At 65.3% G+C, this 18,784-nt stretch overlaps 3 protein-coding genes across 5 annotated transcripts; 1 reads left to right on the forward strand and 2 right to left on the reverse strand.

The window, feature by feature from the left end:
• The first annotated feature begins 99 nt into the window (after nt 1–99).
• Nucleotides 100–6,656, forward strand: RAX2 (retina and anterior neural fold homeobox 2). Of its 2 annotated transcripts, XM_035348439.1 has the most exons (4): nt 100–1,023; nt 2,388–2,414; nt 4,238–4,488; nt 6,123–6,656. In XM_035348439.1, the coding sequence occupies exons 3-4, from the start codon at nt 4,246–4,248 to the stop codon at nt 6,564–6,566; spliced, it is 687 nt and encodes a 228-aa protein (XP_035204330.1). In that variant the 5' UTR covers nt 100–1,023; nt 2,388–2,414; nt 4,238–4,245; the 3' UTR covers nt 6,567–6,656. The 2 variants fall into 2 exon arrangements, with proteins under 2 accessions (XP_035204330.1, XP_035204329.1); XM_035348438.1 differs by lacking the exon at nt 100–1,023 and having other exon boundaries at nt 2,176–2,414.
• A 913-nt stretch (nt 6,657–7,569) lies between these two features.
• LOC118179260 (mucosa-associated lymphoid tissue lymphoma translocation protein 1-like) lies at nt 7,570–16,849 on the reverse strand. 2 transcript variants are annotated; one of them, XM_035348437.1, is made up of 17 exons: nt 16,481–16,849; nt 15,362–15,507; nt 15,007–15,173; nt 14,319–14,449; nt 14,064–14,217; nt 13,728–13,906; nt 12,754–12,850; nt 12,469–12,516; nt 12,348–12,383; nt 11,928–12,131; nt 11,580–11,757; nt 11,255–11,329; nt 10,713–10,840; nt 10,489–10,635; nt 10,112–10,269; nt 9,884–10,018; nt 7,570–7,655 (listed from the first exon to the last, which is right to left on the reverse strand). In XM_035348437.1, the coding sequence occupies exons 1-17, from the start codon at nt 16,619–16,621 to the stop codon at nt 7,629–7,631; spliced, it is 2,151 nt and encodes a 716-aa protein (XP_035204328.1). In that variant the 5' UTR covers nt 16,622–16,849; the 3' UTR covers nt 7,570–7,628. The 2 variants fall into 2 exon arrangements, with proteins under 2 accessions (XP_035204328.1, XP_035204327.1); XM_035348436.1 differs by lacking the exon at nt 7,570–7,655 and adding an exon at nt 8,662–9,792 and having other exon boundaries at nt 16,481–16,848.
• A 456-nt stretch (nt 16,850–17,305) lies between these two features.
• Nucleotides 17,306–18,602, reverse strand: MRPL54 (mitochondrial ribosomal protein L54). The gene is made up of 3 exons (XM_035348441.1): nt 18,482–18,602; nt 17,806–17,962; nt 17,306–17,574 (listed from the first exon to the last, which is right to left on the reverse strand). The coding sequence occupies exons 1-3, from the start codon at nt 18,555–18,557 to the stop codon at nt 17,442–17,444; spliced, it is 366 nt and encodes a 121-aa protein (XP_035204332.1). The 5' UTR covers nt 18,558–18,602; the 3' UTR covers nt 17,306–17,441.
• Between the last annotated feature and the right edge of the window lie 182 nt (nt 18,603–18,784).

The raw sequence follows: 18,784 nt of genomic DNA on the forward strand, positions 1-18,784 counted from the left end.
TAGCTGGTGTGACATCCACGAATGGTCCCATAGCTGGTGTGACATCCGTGGATGGTCCCATAGCTGGTGTGACATCCATGGACAGTCCCACTGCTGGTGCCCATAGCTGGCCCCATGGCTGTTGTGGCATTCATGGCGGTCCCCATGGCCGATCCCCACGCCTGGCCTCCCCTTGGCCCCTACGCCCACTCCCCGTGGCTGCCCATGGTGCTCGCCCCCTGGGGCTGGTCCCCACGCACCTCTCCCCTCTCCCGGTGCCACTGCTGGATGTCACACCTGTCCCCACGCCCGGTCCCCATCACCTGTCCCCACCCAGGACCCATGCATGCAGCATCCCAAGGAACCCATGGGGGCCACACACACTGCCACCAGGGCCGCCCCTGTGTCTCCGTCCCCTCCTGAGGGGACACAGCCGCCGGGGATGGCCACCAGAGTGTCCCCACCACAGCAGGGCCGGGCGCAGGCTGTGACCCCCAGGCCCATCCCTGGGCCGTGGCGCTGGCAGAGCCAAAGGAAATTGTTTCTCTCCCTCCTCCCCCCCCATCCTCTGCCTTTCTTCTCCTCGCCCCGTGTTTCTAATTCTTTTTCCTCTCCCATAATGAGGGGATTACAAGGAAAACTCCAGCAGGACGCCTTTGTGGGGAGACAATCCGAGCGGGGAAGGCAGCGCGGGGCTTTGTGCGCCCGCGGCCCCCCCGGCCCGCCGGGCGCTGGGGGGGACATTTAGAGCAATTACTTGTCCAGAAAGTAACTGTCAATCATTCTTAGAGGGGAAGGCCTCCAATTAATAACCTCGTCTTAATCCTTTGGACTCATTTCCAATCTGCGGGGCCTTGGTGACATCTGCAACACTAAATAAAGATTCTCCCGAGCCTTAGCACGGCGGTTCTGTGACAAATAAGAAGACTAGAGGCAACTTTGGCTGCCAAGCTGCAAGATTGGTGAGGTTGAGCCGCTTGTTTGGTTCCCAGGAGGGGCTGACAAAGTTAAATACTCCTGGAAAAGCCAAGTTGGGCCCAGCAGGTAACACAGTTTTATTCGAATTCGGGAGAAAGCGCCGGGGGAAGATGCTCCAAAGAGAAACGGGCCGGCCGTGGGGTGCGCCCGCAGCCAGGGCCGGATCCTGGGCCATGCCCAAGGGGTGTGGGAGTGGGTGCTGGGTGCCCCACAGCTGCCTGCTTTGCACCCCTGGTTGCCCTTCGGTGTCACAGCACCGAGTGCCACCGCTCCTGGTGGGCTCCGCGCTGCCGGCTGCCGTCAGGGCCCAGCCCCGGCCCCGGTGCCCACCGGCACCCGAAGGGGCACAGAAGGGGAACGGGTGCCGGCGCAGAGCGGGGCGGCCTCAGGCAGGCTGCAGCACCCACGGGCCATGGCACCACCTGAACAGAGGGGTTTGGTGCTTTATTCATCTCGCTGAGTCTTTCTGGCACTGGGAGAGCTGGGGTTTGCCCAGTTTGGGCTCATTGCTGCCCTGTTCGGGGCTTGTCGCCGTTGCTGTTTGCTTTTCTGGTGTCTGTGATGAGGAGCAGACAGCTCTGCTCCGGCATGCGGCCACGGCGAGTGCGGGCATAAAGCAGAGAAATGCCGCCTTGACACTGCCCCGTGCACTTTTACAGCCGAAACCCCCAAATTGCTGCCGGGACCACCACGGCCGCGGGAAGCCCTCTGGCCCCCAAAGAGCCCGGGCGAGCCGCCCTACATCCAGCCGGGTGTGCATCGGGGGGACGGGGGCTGCAGGGTCCCCTTGAGCCTGCCGGGCTTTGGGGCCAGCAGCAACACCCGGGACTTCTGGCTTGGCCATGGGGATGCATGGACGGGGCTGGGGTGGGTCCGCCTGCTCTTTCGGCAGGGACGTCGGGCACCCATCAGGGTGACACAGCTGGGGAGCGGGGCTGGGGGGCCGTGGTGTGATGCCGCCAAGGATGAGGCGGGGCGGGGGCAGCCACGGGGCACCCGCAGGCTGCAGCGCTGCCACCCCGCTCAGCGGGCTGAGATTTTCTGTAATTCCCATGTTTGTTACTCCTGCTTTTGTTTGGCTCTGTTATTTTTTCCATTCTTCTTTTATTGTCCTTGATTTCTGCTCCCACTCCGAGGATTTGTTTTCCTCTTCTTCCTGTTTTTTTTTTTTTTTTTTTTTTTTTTTTTTTTTTTTTCTTTTTTTTTTTTATTGGCCTCCTTTGCTTTTGGGTGGGGTTGGGGGGTGCTTGGGGCTGCCCCAAGCCTCAGCCCTTTGCTGCCACCACGCACCTCACCCCTGTGCCCCCCATGGCCCCATCTCAGCTGTCCCCAGCCCCCATTGCCCAGCTCACCCCAATCCCTGCACCTCTCTGTGGGGTTCCGGGGGGGGGGGGCTGCAGGTGCTCACCCCTCCCCCCCTCTCCTTGCAGGTGCGGAGCTGCGCAAATGAGAAGCGGGTGAGCATGAGCGGGATGGCGGCTGGGGTCCTGTCCCCTCCCTGTGTCCCCAGCCCCAGGACACTCCACGACCCTCACACGGTGACTTTGGGGCCCTGCTCGTCCCAGAGCCCAGCAGGGCACCCCAGCGCTGTGGCACTCGGAGGCCTGGGTCCCATGAAGGGAACACTGCCAGGGACAGCGTGGCCAGACCCAGACGCAGCCAGAGAACTCGGGGTGATGGGGCAGCCTGCATGGGGCCGTGGGGTGTCACCCAGAGCCATGCACGTGTGGCATGTGCTGCATGCGGACCCTGTGCATTTACTGCATGCACTGCAGATGCAACACACTGGCAACGCTGTGCACTGCACACACTGCACACACAGCCCCTCTGCGTGCACTGCATGCGTTATATGTGCTGTGGACACAGGCACTGCTCACACTGCACAGTGCGCACACTGCACACACGCTGCGTGCTCTGAGCATGCTGCAAATGCTTTGGGCACGTGCACCGTGTGTGCTCTGAGCATGGTGTGCGTTGGGCAGCGCACACAGACCGGGGGCATGCGTGGCACACGTTGGATATGCTGCACACACTGTACGCACGGACGCTGCACTTGCTGCACACCTGTGTGCACGGCATGCGCTGCACGGCACGTGCTGCATGCTCTGCACGTGCGCTCGCTGCATGCACTGTGTGCACCGCGCACAAAGGCACCGCAGGCACTGCGCACAGACACTGCATGCACTGCATGCACACACTGTGCGCTGGTTCATGCTGTGCCCACACTGCATGCGCTGCTCGCACTGCGCTCCTCGCACACCCTGTGAGCTGGGCACTGCACGTGCAGACTTTGCACGCTGCACCCGTGGCACGTGGACGCTGCGCACTGGGCACACGCTGTGCACTCTGCGTGCAGTGCGTGTGCAGCACAACCCCCCCCGCACACGGACACACACCCTGCAGGCACACAGGCACCCACTCAGCACCCCCCCCACTGGACAAGCCGCACCCTGCGCTCGGTGCACTGCACGCTCACGCCTCGCTGTGCACACCCCCAGCACCTACACCTGCCTGCAGTGTGCGTGCATGCTGCCGATGCACTGCACGCTGCACCCTCGCTGCAGGCTGCACACACACACAAACCATGCACGGCGCACGCAGACCCCCCTGCGTGTGCATAGTGCCAGCAGCCCCCAGCTCCCCCCACCCGCTGCCCACCCAGGATCCCCAGTTATTCCCTTAGTGAATTAATCGATTTTCCCCCTCCCTCCCTGTGCCCGCTTGGGTGTTTGCTGAATTTTTGGGGCGATGCAGGGCCGAACACCTTCCCCTCGCAGAAACACCCCAGGATGATGGCTTTTTGCCCAATTCCCATGTCTGACCACATCCCCACAATGGAAAGGGGCCCTTAATCCCTGGCGAATACCACAGGAAGATTTCAGAAGCTGGATAAAAAGCTTAAAGATGCGACATTGTAAGGGTTGAAAACGCTTATAAACATGCAGAAAAAAAAGGCTATTAGCTGGGGGACGGTGCTGGGCCGATCTTGCCCTGCTTGGGGACTAGAATGGGTTCCTGCGATGATGTGGGGCTGGTCTTGAGGGACAGAGCAGAGGAGCGGGGCTGGCAGGGGGACCTGGCCAGCTCTGGTCACCTCCAGGCCAGGCAGGGAGGGGTTCGCATTGGTTTTCAGAGCCAGTGGCTCCATAAAATCCCCACGCAGGTATCACGGGGCTGGCCCATCCTCCTGTCCATCCGCTTGTCCCTCTGTCCCAGCCGGGGTGCATGGAGGGGGGGTTCCGATGTCCCCACCCTTCCCAACCCCTCCGTCCCCTCGCAGGCGCCGAGATGTTCCTGAATAAGTGCGAAGGGGACCTGGGCGAGCTGCGGAAGCCGGGGGACGGCGAGGGGACCCCACCGGCTGCCGCCGAGGAGGAGCAGCCCAAGAAGAAGCACCGGCGGAACCGCACCACCTTCACCACCTACCAGCTGCACGAGCTGGAGCGCGCCTTCGAGAAGTCCCACTACCCCGACGTCTACAGCCGCGAGGAGCTGGCCATGAAGGTCAACCTGCCGGAGGTCCGCGTGCAGGTAGGGAAAGCACCTGCTGGCCCCGACGTGTCCGCTGGGTGCTGGAGGGCTTTGCTCGGTGCCCAGCTCTGTGCCTCAGTTTCCCCGTTGCTCAAGGCAGGGGCAGTGGCACAGCCATGGGGTGGGCGCACGGGGCCGTGCCACCTGTCCTGCGTGGCTCCAAGTGTTGCTCTGGGCTGGGTTTTGGCTGCATCCTGCTCCCCAGGGGCTCCCCAGTTCAAGCAGTGTGTCCCAAGGCTCAGTTTGGGGCAAGGAGATGGGTTTCGGAGCTTTTCCCCCGCTGCACAGGGAGGTCAGGAATGCTTGTGTGGGACCAGCTGGTCCCATGGGAAAGGAGAAAACCCTCAGCAGCTTGTGACCACTTGCAGCTCCTCAGAGCCAGGAAAACTCAAAATTCTCATCGATTTGGGGGTTTTAGGCTTTTCAGAGCATGGGGCATGGGAAGTTTTGGCTTCCCAGGCTGCAGCACAAAACCCTGCCCTGGGAGGGGGGGGGCTCAGCCTGGAGCAGCCCCTGCTGCGAGCGCAGGCCGTGAGGGTGCACTGCCTCCTGGGTCTGAAAGCCCAAGCAAGGGCAGAGGAAACCAAAATGATCAGAAGGGACAGAATGACTGTGAGATGGCCAGAAAAGCAACCCACTGACACGTGAACTGAGCTTTCCAGGCCTCAACTCCATTCCTTTTTGCACATCAAGCAAGTCCAAGACAATGTGGGCTTTTCCTTGGAGCTCCACACCACTGAGCTGCCTGAGCAGCGACCAGTTTGCACCAGTATAGCCCAGTAGGAGCCGTCCCCTTCTCAGCCCAGGGGGCTGACACCTGCTGCCTCTTTGCACTACAAGGCAGGATGGGCTGTGCCCCATGCTGCTGGGGACTCTGGGGACGTGGGGACCAGTGCTTTAAGCAGCAGCTCTTCCCAGGTCCGGATGGGTTTTAGTGCAATTCAGCTTCTAAAAGCTTTTACCGAGTGGCTTTTGAACACCACGCGGCGTTGTTCCGACAGCGTGCGGTGTCGCGGGGCCGATGGGAGCATCCCCGAGGCACAGCAAGAGCAGGGGCTGCACGGTGCCACCGCTCCCGTCCCACGCCGGAGATGGGTTCGGTTCCTGGGGTTTGTTGGAGGGGTTTAGCAGAGGTGTGTGGTGTGACAGGGACTGCTGGAGCCACGGGGACACAGCACGTGGGCACCCTGCTGGGGACACCCCGCATGGGACACAGCACGTGGGGGTGTCCCACCTGGAGCACCCTGTGTGGGGCACCCTGCATGGGGCACCCCGCGTGGGATACAGCACAACGGGGCACCCTGCATGGGGCACCCCGCACGGGGCACAGCACCTCGCATGGGATGGAGCACACGGGGCACCCTACACGGGACAAAGCACGTGGGGAACCTTGCATGGGGTGTGCCACATGGGGCACCTGACATGGGACATGGGACACAGGGCACCTTAAATGAGGCATGCCGCATGGGTACCCTATAGGAGACATCCCACATGGGGCACCTGACATGGCCCACAGCACATGGGGCACCCTATAAGGGACACAGCACGTGGGGCACTCCCCGTGGGGCACACTGCGAGGGACAGGCTGGGCATGGGACGTGCACCCGGGGGTCACTCTCACTGTCCCCTGGCAGGTCTGGTTCCAGAACCGGCGAGCCAAGTGGAGGCGTCAGGAGAAGATGGAGGCCAGCACCATGAAGCTCCACGACACCCCCATGCTGTCCTTCAACCGGCCGCCCATGACAGCCAACGTGGGGCCCATGAGCAACTCCCTCCCGCTCGACCCGTGGCTGACGTCGCCCATCTCCAGCGCCACCCCGGTGCACAGCATCCCCGGCTTCATGGGGGCCCCCCAGGCCCTGCAGCCCCCCTACGGCGGGCACTCCTTCCTCAACACCCCCCCGGGGATGGCGCAAGGCATGCAGCCCATGGCCCCCGCGCCCTACCAGTGCGGCCCCCCCTTTGTGGACAAGTACCCACTGGAGGACGTCGACCAGAGGAGCTCCAGCATCGCCTCGCTCCGCATGAAAGCCAAGGAGCACATTCAGACCATTGACAAAACCTGGCAGCCCATTTGATGAACGCTCCCCCGCCTCCCCGGCCCCCCCACTGCCCCCCCCCTTTCCCCCCAAGGCTCCCGTCCCCAGGCCGTGTGACACCGGGGGTGACGGCGGGGTGCTCAGCAGGACCAAAGCCAGCGCGGGGCAGGGACGGGGCAGAGATGACCAGCACCGTGGGCACAGGGCAGCGAGGCGGGGTGCTGGCGGGACCCCCCCCGTGGGGAGCACCCCAGCAGCCACCCATGTCCCGCTCAGCACAGCAGACCCCAGCCCGGGGCTGCGCAGCCCTGCCCTTTATCGTTAATGTTGGGTTTGTTTGTCGGTTGTTTTTTTATGCTGCAGATTTGAACACAAATGAACAGAAACGCTCTAGTTCCGTAGGGAATGTTGGGGGGGGGAGGGTGTTAGCCGTGTCGGGGCACAACGCTGGTTGCGCGCCGAGAGACGGGTGTATTGCGAGTAAAGAGCTGAGCTGAACGGGTGCGTCGCACTCCAGTCAGGCACCGCCGCCAGCCGGGATGCGGGAAGGAGCTTTCCAGGGAAATCGGCTTTTCCCTCGCCCACACTTGGCATCTGCAGGGAAAATCCGCCGTCCCGGCGCACCCAGCCATCGCACGCGGTCCCCACCGGGTGACCGGATCCGGCCCCGCCGCCTGGCTCCGCATCCCGGCTGCTTGTCAGGGGGAATCTGCTCCGCCGTCACTCCACGCTGCGCCGCCCTAATTGCTCTCCAGCGGTGCCGGCGTTGGAGGCACAAAGCTGCCGTAATTGCCGGACAGGGGACGGCCCCGCGGCCCCCCGGTGGGGCCCGCCAGGAGGGGGGCAGTGGGGCAGCACTGTGTCCCCGGGGGGTCCCTGGGGGGGGCATGGTGCCAGGTGGGAGCAGGGACAGGAGGGTGGCGATGTGCCGTGTCCCCATCCAGGCCCTGCAGTGGCACCGGGGAGGGCGCATAGCTGGTGTCACCGTCACCAGACAGCGAGGGTCGGCATGGCTCCGGTGGGGATGAACGAGCTCCAGGTGGCTTTAGGAGGCTCAAGGTTGGGACAGGCAGGGGCTGGTCCAGGCAGACGGGTGTGCTGTCACCCATGGAGGCAGTGGGGACGCTCCTGGGAAAGCAAGACCGAGAGGAGACGTTTCCCCAGAAATATGTCCTGCTACAGAACGAACAACTACCACGACACTGTGTCCCCACCTTGCCTCCAAGGCCCAGAAGGGAGCAGACCCCGCTCAGCACCAGCACCCCCGGCCCCCAGCCCGGCCCCAATGGTCCCAGTCCCTTGGGAGCCCCAGGGACAGCGCTGACGTCCCCACAGCCCTGGTGGCACTGGGGTCAGGTGGGAGCAGCGGCGGTGACACTGGGCCAGGCAAGAAGCTGACCCCGAGGGGACCCGGCTCCTTGTCCCCGTCCCCCGGCTGCTGCTGCTCGTCTGCTTCGTTAGTGATAATTAAACCTTTAACAACCCATTAAACGCATAATCGATGCTCCCCCGGCTCCCCAGCCCAGCTAATGGGACCGGGCTTAGATTAACGGGCCGCAGGCAGAGGCATGCTCGGGCCGGGAGATAATGAAGCAACGGCCGCGGAAGTAATGGGGTTTGATCTGGGGGACGGGTCGCGCTGAATGGGGGCTGCGGTTTTCGCATGACATAATTGCAGAGGCTGGCGCCAGCCCCGCCGGGGCGGACGGGCTCCCCTTGGCCCTACGAGCACCAACAAAAGCTGGCTGGTGCGGGGAGGGGGCTCGGGAGGGGGCTCCCCCCCCCCGAATCTGAGCCTAATTGGGTCAGGGGGGCCCCGCCGCCACCCGAAAGCGTGGACACATCGGGGCGAGGCCGGCCTCGGTGGGCCTGGGTGAGGATGCGTCTCCTCCGTGCTGACGAGGCGCTGGGCGTTATACAAATTATGTAAATGAGCTAATTACACATGGCCAGTGGTGATGTGGTGTGGGGCCAGGCATGGTGCCCGGCGGTGCTGGGTGTCACTGCGGCAGGGCTCGGGCACCCCTTACCCCGGTGCGAGCCTCGTCACTCTCATTAGTGCAGAAACAGGCAATGTTTCTGGCCAAAAAAACCTCCTGAACACAAAGAACCATGGGAAGTGCTGAGCCACCTCGCTTTCACTCTTTTATTGGTGTTTTCCCCCATTTTAGACCCAACGGAGACATTTGCAGATGCTGGCACACAGGGCCGAGCAAAGCACGCCTACACCCTGTGCCCCCATCTCGTGCGTTACGGAAAAAAAATAAGCAAATGGCATTTTTTCCCCCAGATTTCATCCACACCCTGAAATCTTTCATGGCCTGGCCAGCGCTGGCTCTCAGTGTCCCAGTGGGAGCACTGGGGGGGCAGGTGGGTCTCCCATGGCCCCAGGGCTGCCTCCCAGCCAAGCAGGAGCCCTTTGCTCCCCCATAATCCTCCCCTCGGGATTTGCCCCCTAATCTGCTTATTTCTCTCTATTTCTCCTAGGCCTGAATGAGCCCAGCCCTGCCCCGGTGCGACGCCTCGCTGAGCCCCCTGCCTCCGTCCCCTCCATGCAGCAAGGGGCAATGCCACCGCCACGCCAAGTGGGCCCGGCACGGCCACGGGGAGCCCCGGGGCTGGCGCTGCCCTGGGGTGTGAGGGGGCACTGCCATGCCAGGGACAGCGTCCTGTCTGTGGGGGTGGCAGTGCCACAGCGGGGGACATGGGGCTGCGTCCTCTATGTGGGGCCGTGTCCTCTATGTGGGGCTGGCATTCCCTGAGGGGTGGCAATGTGCCATCCGTGGGGCTGTCCCTGTTGGGGGCAGGGGGCAGTGCCCTGTACATGAGGCAGCACCGTGCTGCCCCCCCACCCCACCCCCCCCGTGCTGCCACATCCCTGCTGCGGGGCAGGACAGGGCTCAGCCCCTCAGCACCCAGCTCCGTCCCCATCCCCTCTGTCCCCTCCAGGCCAGACGGGGCACGAGGTGTAGAGCGGGGGCCGTGTGTCCGTCTACAGGCTGTGTGAGCCTGGCCCCTTGGGACTCAGGTTCTCCTCGGGGGTGTTTCCCCAGCAGCCCCCCGCCACCCCCCAGCTCCCCGGGGGCGAGCTGGAGAGGGGGCTGACGGAGCTCTCCGAGGGGGGCTGCGAGGCGGCGGCGGGGCCGAGGTGCAGGTTGAGCTTGGCGATGAGCGGCTTGCCCACGCTCACTGCCCGCCTCTCCTCCACGAAGTCGTCCATGCCGCGGTAGCGGTACTGCAGGCACACGGTGAAGGCCAGCTCCTGCTGCGGGGCACGGCAGCGTGGGCACCCACCCGCGGCATGGGGACAGTGGCTTCATCCCCCGCTCCCCTCCCCCAGGCAGCGTGACCCTTACCCGCAGTTTCTGCAGGCCGCAGAGGCGGCTGTAGAGGCAGCAGGAGGGGCAGCCGGGGCTCCAGGAGGGTGACAAGGGGCTGCCCACCTCCTCGGGGCTCTCCTTGTTGGTGCACTTGAGGTCCACGTCCAGCTCCTGCCGTGGGCGATGTGCGACTGTGGAAAACCCACAGCCCACCGGGACCCCCCCCATCACCGCCCTGCCGAGGGCGTCAGCACCCTGCCCCACCTCGGGGATGTCGGTGAGCTTGGCCACGCACTCGGTGATGTCCCTGGGGGCGGCCAGGATGCGGGTGTAGATGATCATGATGTTGGAGAACTCGGCAGCGAAGCCCAGCTGGACGGTGATGCCGCAGCTGAAGTGCAGGTGGCGGCTCTCCGGGAGCACTGCCGGGACAGCGAGCACGGGGCTGGCACCTGCTCGGTCACCACCACGGCGGTGACCCTCGGGGCAGCCCCGGTGTGAAGCCCAGGGCTGGTGGTGCTGCGCCAGAGAAACCCGGTGGGCACTGGAGACGCTGCCTGCCACCTCGCCCCACATCTCGGGGCCGTCCCCTCCACGTCCCCACAGGTGCCAGCGCTGGGTGCGGTGGCCGCGGTGCTCACCGTGGGCCTTGGCCCACTGCAGGTTCCTGGCGGAGGTCTCGTCCCGGCCCGGGGCGCGGATGGGGTCCGTCAGCGCCCGCCTCTCCGAGAGGTTGCTGCGGAGCTCCAGCGCCTGGCGGCCCCGCGTGATCTCCAGGGTGCCCATGTCTGTAGGGGGACAACAGGGACAGGGGGGTCGGTGGGGGACGCTCCCGTCCCCAGGGTCCCCGCTGCTCGCCACTCACCCTCGGCCACCTTGTCCAGCAGCACCGTGATCTTCTCGTCATCCAGCAGCCAGCGCTTGAGGAAGCTGACGAAGATGCCGTTGGAGAGCTCGCCCTGGCTCAGCTCGTAGGCTTCGGCGTCTGCGCACCTGCAGGGATGGGGCAGGGGTGGGCTCCATCCGTGGGACCCCTCCATCCATGGGGGGCTGCTCCAAGAACCAGCCCCCACTGAGCCCTGGGGAAGCTCAGCCACAGCGCTGTGGCCAGATCCTGGATGCTTAAAGCATCGTCAGCCCAAATCCCCGTGCTGCAGAGGAGCCTCAGTGCTTTGACCCCCTTGGGCACTGCCCAGAGCTGAGCAGGGCTGCAAGCATCCCCCGTCCCTGTAAGGGACTGGGGGCTGCGCCTCCCAGCACCGACCGCGGGAGCCGGTGGCCTGGAGCAAGGTGTGGTACAAACGGGGCTGAGCCCCATCCCTGCTCCAGGCCAAGGCAGGATGTGTCCCGCAGGCCCTGGAGCGAGGAAGACAGGGGCACCACCAGGGCGGTGGAAAGGGGACCCACGTGGCGTAGCCGAAGACGATGTTGGCCGTCACCTGCAGTGCCCCGACCTGCGGGATGATGTCGTCGTTGAGGTTCCTGTAAGAGAGCAGTTGGGCAGAGCTGGGCGCTGTGAGAACCCTTGGGGGGTGCAGCCCCCCAAACCCACCTGAGGCACCCCAGACCCTGACCACAGCGGGGTTAAACTGGAGCAGTGACACCCAGGGCGTCCGCACAATGCCACAGCTGGGGCACGGGGGACACCTCGCTCTGCTCCCCTAGGAATGGGCACCCATGGGTGGCAGGCACCCCGTGCCAGGACCCGCTCGGTGCCGGGGGGCTCAGTCACCTCTTGCGGCACATGTCGAGCAGGAAGATGTTGAGGCCGGTGTGCCGCTGCTGCATGCTCCGTAGCACCCGCTGCACGCAAAGGCAGTGGGCGGAGGTGTAGGAACTGGGCGCGTCGATGGGCACCATGAAGCTGTTGCCAAAATTTTCGTAGCCATGCCCGGCATAGTAAAGCAAACCTGGCGGGAGGGGACAGCAGTGGGTCACATCCCTCTTTGCACGTCCCCAAGCCTCAGCACACACCCCCCCCCCCTCAGTCCTCACCCCGGGGTGTCCCCACTTCTCACTCCACCCCCCCCACCCCCCTCCGGTGCAAGCCCCCCCCCAGTGCCCCCCGAAGCTGCCCCACCGTAGACGCCCTTGTCGAGGAGCAGGAGGAACTCGTTGACAGCCATCTGCATCTCGTCCTTGCCCAGGTCCAGCAGCGAGACCACCTTGAAGTCGAGCTGGCGCAGGAGGGAGCTCAGTGCGTGCACGTCCACCATGGGCGCCTTCAGGTGCTTGTGGTGCAGGTAGCGCATGTTGCCGATCAGCAGGGCCACTTTGTCGGTGGCTGCCGGGACAGGAGAGGGGCAGGCTCGGGACGCTCCTGCTGTCCCTGCCACCCCTCCCGACGTTCCCGGTGTCACCGCGCACACCAGTCCCTGCCTCTCTCCCCAGGGTGTTGCACCCATGCTCGAGCCTGGCCAAGCAAAGCAGACCTTGGGGGTGACAATGGGGACAGTCACAGCCCCACAGGGTCCCCAGCCCCTCGTGGGTGGGCTCTTACCGTACAGCTGGTCAGGACTGCTGGGCTCTGGGGGGACTGGAAAGAGAAACGTGGTGGCATGGCCCTGAGCACGGTACCCTGAGCAGAGCAGCAGGGACAGAGCCACGCCACCCGCACCTACCTCCGTCCCCATCCTGCCAGGAACCTCCAGAGGCGAAGAGCCGTGGGCCTGGAGCAGCACAAAGGGGGAAGGGGGGGGGGGGTCAGGAGAGAGGGATCAGGGGCACACGGGGGCTATGGGCTGGAGGGAACCCCATTTTTTAGTGCCCAGACAGCGCGGTGCTGGAGCCCCCCAAAATGTGAGGAAGCAGAGAGGCCGTGGGAGGGCGTTGTGGGGGTGAGAAGAGCCAGGACAAAGACACGGGGTGGGGGACGGGGGACATGAAGGATGCTCCCCTCCCCTCACCGATCTCCACGTCCACCTCCTGGCTCCACACCTCGTGGAAGAGGTTGAACACGCGGCAGGAGTAGCTGCCCCGCTCGGCCGTCGTCACCAGCTGCACCTGCCGGCGGGATGGAGAGAGGAGCTAGGGCCACGGCGCCACGCTGTGCCATGCTGCACCACACCATGCTGTGCTGCACCACGCTGTGCCGCGCCGTTCTGCACCGCACCGTGCCGTGCCGTGCTGCAGTGCACCGTTGTCCTGGTTTCAGTTAGGACAGTTATTTTTCCCTCCTAGTAGCTGGTAGGGTGCTGTGTTTTGGATTAGGATGAGAAGAGTGCTGATAACATGCTGATGTTTTAATTGCTGCAGAGCAATGCTTACACTATGCCAAGGACTTTTCAGCTCCTCACTCTGTCCTGCCAGCGGGCAGGCTGGGGGTGCAGCAAGAGCTGGGAGGGGACAGACCCAGGACAGCTGACCCAAACTGGCCAAAGGGGTATTCCATACCATCTGACGTCATGCTGAACAATATATAGGGGTGGCTAGCCGGGGTGGGGGGCCGGCTGCTCGGGGTTGGGCTGGGCATCGGTCAGCGGGTGGTGAGCAATTGCATTGTGCATCACTTGTTTGTACATATTATTATTATTATTATTATTATTTTCTATCTTAATAAACTGTTTTTATCTCAACTCACAGGCTTCACTTTCCCGTTTCTCTCCCCCATCCCAGAGAGGGAGGGGGGAGGGTGAGCGAATGGCTGTGTGGTGTTTAGCTGCCAGCCGGGTTAAACCACAACAACCGTGCCATGCCGTGCCGTGCCGCACCACGCCATGCCGTGCCATGCCATGCTGCACCGCACCGTGCCGCGCAGTGCTGCGTTGTGCCATGCTGCACTGTGCTGTGCTGCACCATGCTGCTCTGCACCACAGCACCGTGCCGTGCCGCCCTGCTCCATGCCACGCCGTGCTGCACCAGGCAAGGGGCCCCACAGTACCTGGAGCTGGGGCGCCCGCGCACCCTCCACAGGACGCCGGTTCCTGAACCACTGGTACTGCGGCGGCGGGTTGCCGATGGCTCTGCACTCCAGCACCAGCGTGTCCCCCTCAGCCAGGCAGCACGGCTGTGGCTGCCGCAGGATCTGCAGCCCCGCCATGGTGGGGCAGTAACCGCTGGCTGGGGAGGGCACAGGCAGCAGGTCTGCCAGGGGCCACGGCAGGGCTGCGCCGAGCCACCCGGGGCTCCAAGGGACGCCCTGTGGGAGCACCCCTGGTCCCGCAGGCAAGCAATGCCTGGCGGGTGCCAGCACAGGGACGCAGACCTTGGGGCCCACCTGAGCTGGGGCTGCTGCTCCTCTCCACCTGGACGTGGGCCCACCTGGAGAAGGCGAAGGCGGCCCCGCAGTTCACGCGGCAGATGAACCACCGGGGTGGGCCCGGCGCGGCGGCCGTGTCGATCACCAGCTCCGGGGCCGTGGCTCCGGGCACCTACGGGATGAGGTGGGGGGGCTTGGACAGGAGCTCAGGGTGGGGGTTCGGTCAGGGAGGGGACCTGGGGCACTGGCTTGACGTGGCTGCATGGGACTCACCTCCTGCTTCCCGCAGAACCACTGGTAGGCGAGCCCCGGCGGGCCGGTGGCCCAGCAGGTGAGGGACACCCGCGCGCCCTCCGCCACCACCTGCGACTCCGGCTGCACCGTGATGCGGATCATGTCATGGACTGCAGGAGAGGGAGAAGAACCCAGGCTTGTCGAGAGCCCCATCCCGCGCTGCCCCGTCACACCCGGTCCTGTCCTGTCCCGTCCCGTTGTGCCTCGTCCCACTGCAGCCTGCTCCATCCCACCCCGACCATCTCATCCTACCTTGTCCCCTTCAACGCCACCCTGACCCCCGCCACCCCAGCCTGTCCTGTCACTCGGCGTTCTGCACCGTTCCTGTCCCGTCATACCCTGTGGCACCTTATGCCATCCCCTCTGCTCCACCCCAGCCCACCCCGTGCCGTCCCAACCCATCCCACCTCATCCCACCACGGCCTGTCCTCTCCCAGCCCCTCCTGCCCCACCTCATCACACATGGTCCCATCCATCCCAGTGACCCCCTTCCCATCCCACGCCACCACGCCCCACCCTGCTGCATCCATCCCACCCCATCCCACCCCATCCCACCCCACCCCATCCCATCCCACCCGCAGGAGGAGTCGCCCCTCATCTCCCTGCGTTCCTCCTGCTGAGCCCCCTTCCCCTGGTGACCCCCCCAGGCCCCGCTGGCCATCCCTACCCGCGCTGCTGAGGACCTGGCAGGCCTGCGTGTGCCCCATCCTGTCCAGGCAGCCCAGCAGGTACTTGAGGGTGCAGTCGCGCTCGGCCAGGAGCTGCAGGAGGCACTGCGTGGGGCTGCCGCGGGTCTCCAGCACCTTCAGCGAGCACACCTCCAGCTCCTCCTCGCTGCGGAGCGCCCGCAGGGCTCAGCGCCGCGGCCTCCCCCGGGACGGCCGGGGCTCAACACGGGAAAACGGGGACACAGCGGGGCGGGCGGGGGCCGTGCCCCATCTCCTGCCCCGTCTCTGCGTTTTGTCACCCAGCAGGGGACAGAGGCCCAGCCGTGCCTGACGCAGGGTCCATCCTGCTCCTACCTGCACTTGAAGCGTTTCTCCGCCCCGGCCACCTCGGCCAGCTTGCGCCAGCCCCGGCTGGCGTTGTCCAGGAGCTCGCAGAGCCGAGCCACCGCCTCCTCGCCCAGCGAGCTGATGGGCAAGCTCCAGTCCCCCATCCCGTCCCCGCCACCACCTGCCTGGGGGTGTGGAGGGGATGGGACATCAGCAGGTGACAAAGTGACAGTGCCCGTGCCCCACCGGGCACCCTTAGGAGCTGCTGGCAGGTGGCCCAGCGCAGCCACACTGGCACGGGGACGGAGAGCACTGGTGTTGTGTCACCTCCCTGCCCCATCCCAGGGTCTGCAGGATCCGGCCAGCAGCCAAGAACGCCCGAAGATCCCCCCCCCTGTGCCCAGAGGATGAGAGCTGTGACAGTGGCATGGGGACCCTGCGCAGCCCCTGGTGTTGGGCAGGGGGCTAGGGCCATGGTAGAGCAGCCCCAGGGACCTTGGCAGGATGAGGTCCAAGGAACTGGAAAAAGGGGATGTCCCCTGCCACCTTCCCGTCCCTTTAGGGGACACGGAGGATGGGCCCATCGTGGAAGGCTGAGCAGGGGTGGGACAAGGCACGGCACAGCCTGGGCACCCCGCTCCTTCCAGCACAGACAGCGCGTGGTGTCTGCTCCTCAGGGGTCGGGAGCAGCCCCCTCGCTGTCACCAGGCCCCGTGGTGGTGGCTCTGGAGGTGGCCTGAACCCTGCTGGGCCACCAAGAGGAGCCCTGGGGGTTGACGAGGGGAGGGGAGCACAGCATCCGAGCCCTGGGGGCAGGAACTGGGCACCACGCACGGGGACACAGGGCTTTGGCAGCGAAGGGAGCGCAGCATCAACCGCCCTGCCCCTTGTGCATGATCTGCACGGGGCCACTGCCGGGAACGGGCTCCGTCCCCACCGAGCCACCCCACGGGACCGACACATCCACGACGGCGCGACGCTCAACCAAGCAGCGGGGCTCTGACACGGAGGGCAGGGGCTTGCTCGTCCGCTCTGCTCACCCTCTGCTGGGTTTGGGGAGCTGGCTGCGCTCGGGGTGGCGACAGGGGGACAAGCACCGGCGTGGGCATGGAGAGGACAGAGCCTGGAAGGCGCAGGGCACTCACCTCTGGCACAGCCTGGCCCCAGCCTCAGGGCAGCTCCTGCCGGAGGAGCCCGCCTGGAGCCGTCAGCTCTGAGCTCGGCGCGCACCGGGCCCCACGCAGAGGAAATGAAGGTTAAAAACAAAAGCCCCCCCACGCGCACCATGGCACTTCTGCTTTCCTCCACCGCTTCCTGTGCTGCAGAGCGTGGGCGTCACAGCTGCCGGGGAGCTGGGCATGGCCCCGTACTGGGGTGGCAGAGGCCCCACCGCCCGTCCTGCCCCTGTGGCACCGCACAGGCAGGGCTGGGGCCGCGGGGAGATGCTGGACTCCGCCAGGCTGAGGATGCGTGGGGAGGGGGCAGCAAAGCCCCCGGTGCTTGGGGACGATGTGGCTGCAGACCCTGCTCCCTCAGGATGCTGAGCCAGAGGAGGAAGCGAGAACGTGGGGTGGGGACGGTGCTATGAGCCCTCCCACTGCAGAAGGGGCCGTGGTGTCCCCTCAACTTGCTCGCTGCACCCACCAGCACCCCCAGACCCTGACCTCCCTCCTCTCGTCCCCAGGGGTGCTGGCTGCCAGCCTGACACCTCCCTCCTGGGGGACACTGACACCAGTGGAGTCGCTCCCACCCCAATGCACTGCCCTCCCAGCATGGTCTGTAAGCCCCCATCATTGCAGCGCAGACTGACAGAGGGAGCGGGAACGATTTGGCAGCTTAGGCTCCGTGAACAACAAATGGAGCTTCTGCTTTAGCAAAAACACCAAGAATTTGGGGCCTCAATCCTCCACCAACCCTGGGCAGGAGGGGAGGCCCACACGGAGCTTGCAGAGGACGTGGGTTTGGCACAGCTCCAGTAAGAGGCATCAGCGTCGCCAGAGATTTATTACCAGTTCACAGCACGAATGAGAGACCAACAACGGGAGCTGGTCCCAGTGCCATCCATGTGACACTCGGGGCAGCTGCGGTGCTGTGAGGTCCGCAGCACCTACAGCTTCTTGCCCTTCTTCAGCCGGTTGCGGTGCCACGTGTTGTACTTCCGCAGGCGCCTCCAGTACTCGATGGAGTCGGGGTCCATCTCCTCCAGCTTCTTGGGGGGGCCCAAGTGGATCTGGAAAAGCCTGGGGGTGAATGCAGAGGACGTGAGCTTGCAACCAGGAGGACAAAGGAGGATGGAGGAGCAGTAGCGCGTGATCAGGGCACAAATCCCTCACCCACCACATCCACTGCTACCAGAGCAGGTCCCCAAGCCCCCAGCCCCAAGGAGGAGAGCAGTTCCCATCCCTCCAACGCTCATTGGTGCCCTCGGGATGGGCTTTTGGGGCCAGGCACCTCAGGGGGGCCTCACCTACCAGTCGGGGTACTCGGAGTCGGGCTTCAGGGGCACGTCGGGGCTGTCCTTGTGGTAGTTGACACCCACAGCATAGGTGGCCAGTGTGACAGGGTCCGTGCACACCTCCGGCCCCTTCAGCTCCTCCTTCAGCGCGCCCTTACCCTTGGCCTTCGCGCCTGCGGGGATGGGGCACAGTCAGGGGGGGACACGGGGATGGGGCTGAGGAGCGGGGCTGGGGCAGGAGCAAGAGGAGAAGGGCACGGGGTGAGGGGACGAGGGACTGGGGGCCGGGACTAGGATGAGGATGGGACATGGGGATGGGACATTGGGATGGGGCTGGGACATGGGGCCAGGACACAAGGCTAGGACGGCACAAGGATGGGACACGGGGCCAGGACATTGGAACGGGGCTGGGACATGGGGCCGGGACACCAGAACAGGATGGGCCGTGTATGGGACACAGGGACGGGGTAGGACTGGGACACCAGGACAGGGCATGGACACGGGGACCGGGCCGGGACACGGGGCCGGGACATTGGAAGGGGGCTGGGGCGTGGGGCCAGGACACCGGGACGGGATGGGAGGAGGATGGGGAACGGGGCCGGGACTCGGGGCCGGGGTTGGGGCGCGGTTCGGGGTCCGGCCCATCCCATCCCATCCCATCCCGGCCCATCCCGGCCCATCCCGGCCCTCACCCGGCTTCTTGGCGTACCCGCGGGCCGGGCCGGGCCGCACGGCGCTGGCCGCCCTCAGCAGCAACCGCGCGGCCATGGCGGGGCGGGCCCGGAAATGGCGGCGGGGCCGTCCCGGTCCGTCCCCGGCCCCGTCCCGCTCCGCCCCGTCCCGTCCCGCTCCGTTCCGCTCCGGGACGGGGGCAGCGCCACGACAGGGCCCCTCTGTGCCCCCCCTGACCCCCGGCCCCCCCAGCCCTCTGCCCCCCCCCCCTCCCGCGCCGCCATGGACAGCAGCATGGATTTCCAGGCTGCGCCCTCGGCCCC

The sequence above is a fragment of the Oxyura jamaicensis genome, chromosome 28 (assembly GCF_011077185.1).
Source record: "Oxyura jamaicensis isolate SHBP4307 breed ruddy duck chromosome 28, BPBGC_Ojam_1.0, whole genome shotgun sequence".
Classification (NCBI taxonomy): domain Eukaryota; kingdom Metazoa; phylum Chordata; class Aves; order Anseriformes; family Anatidae; genus Oxyura; species Oxyura jamaicensis.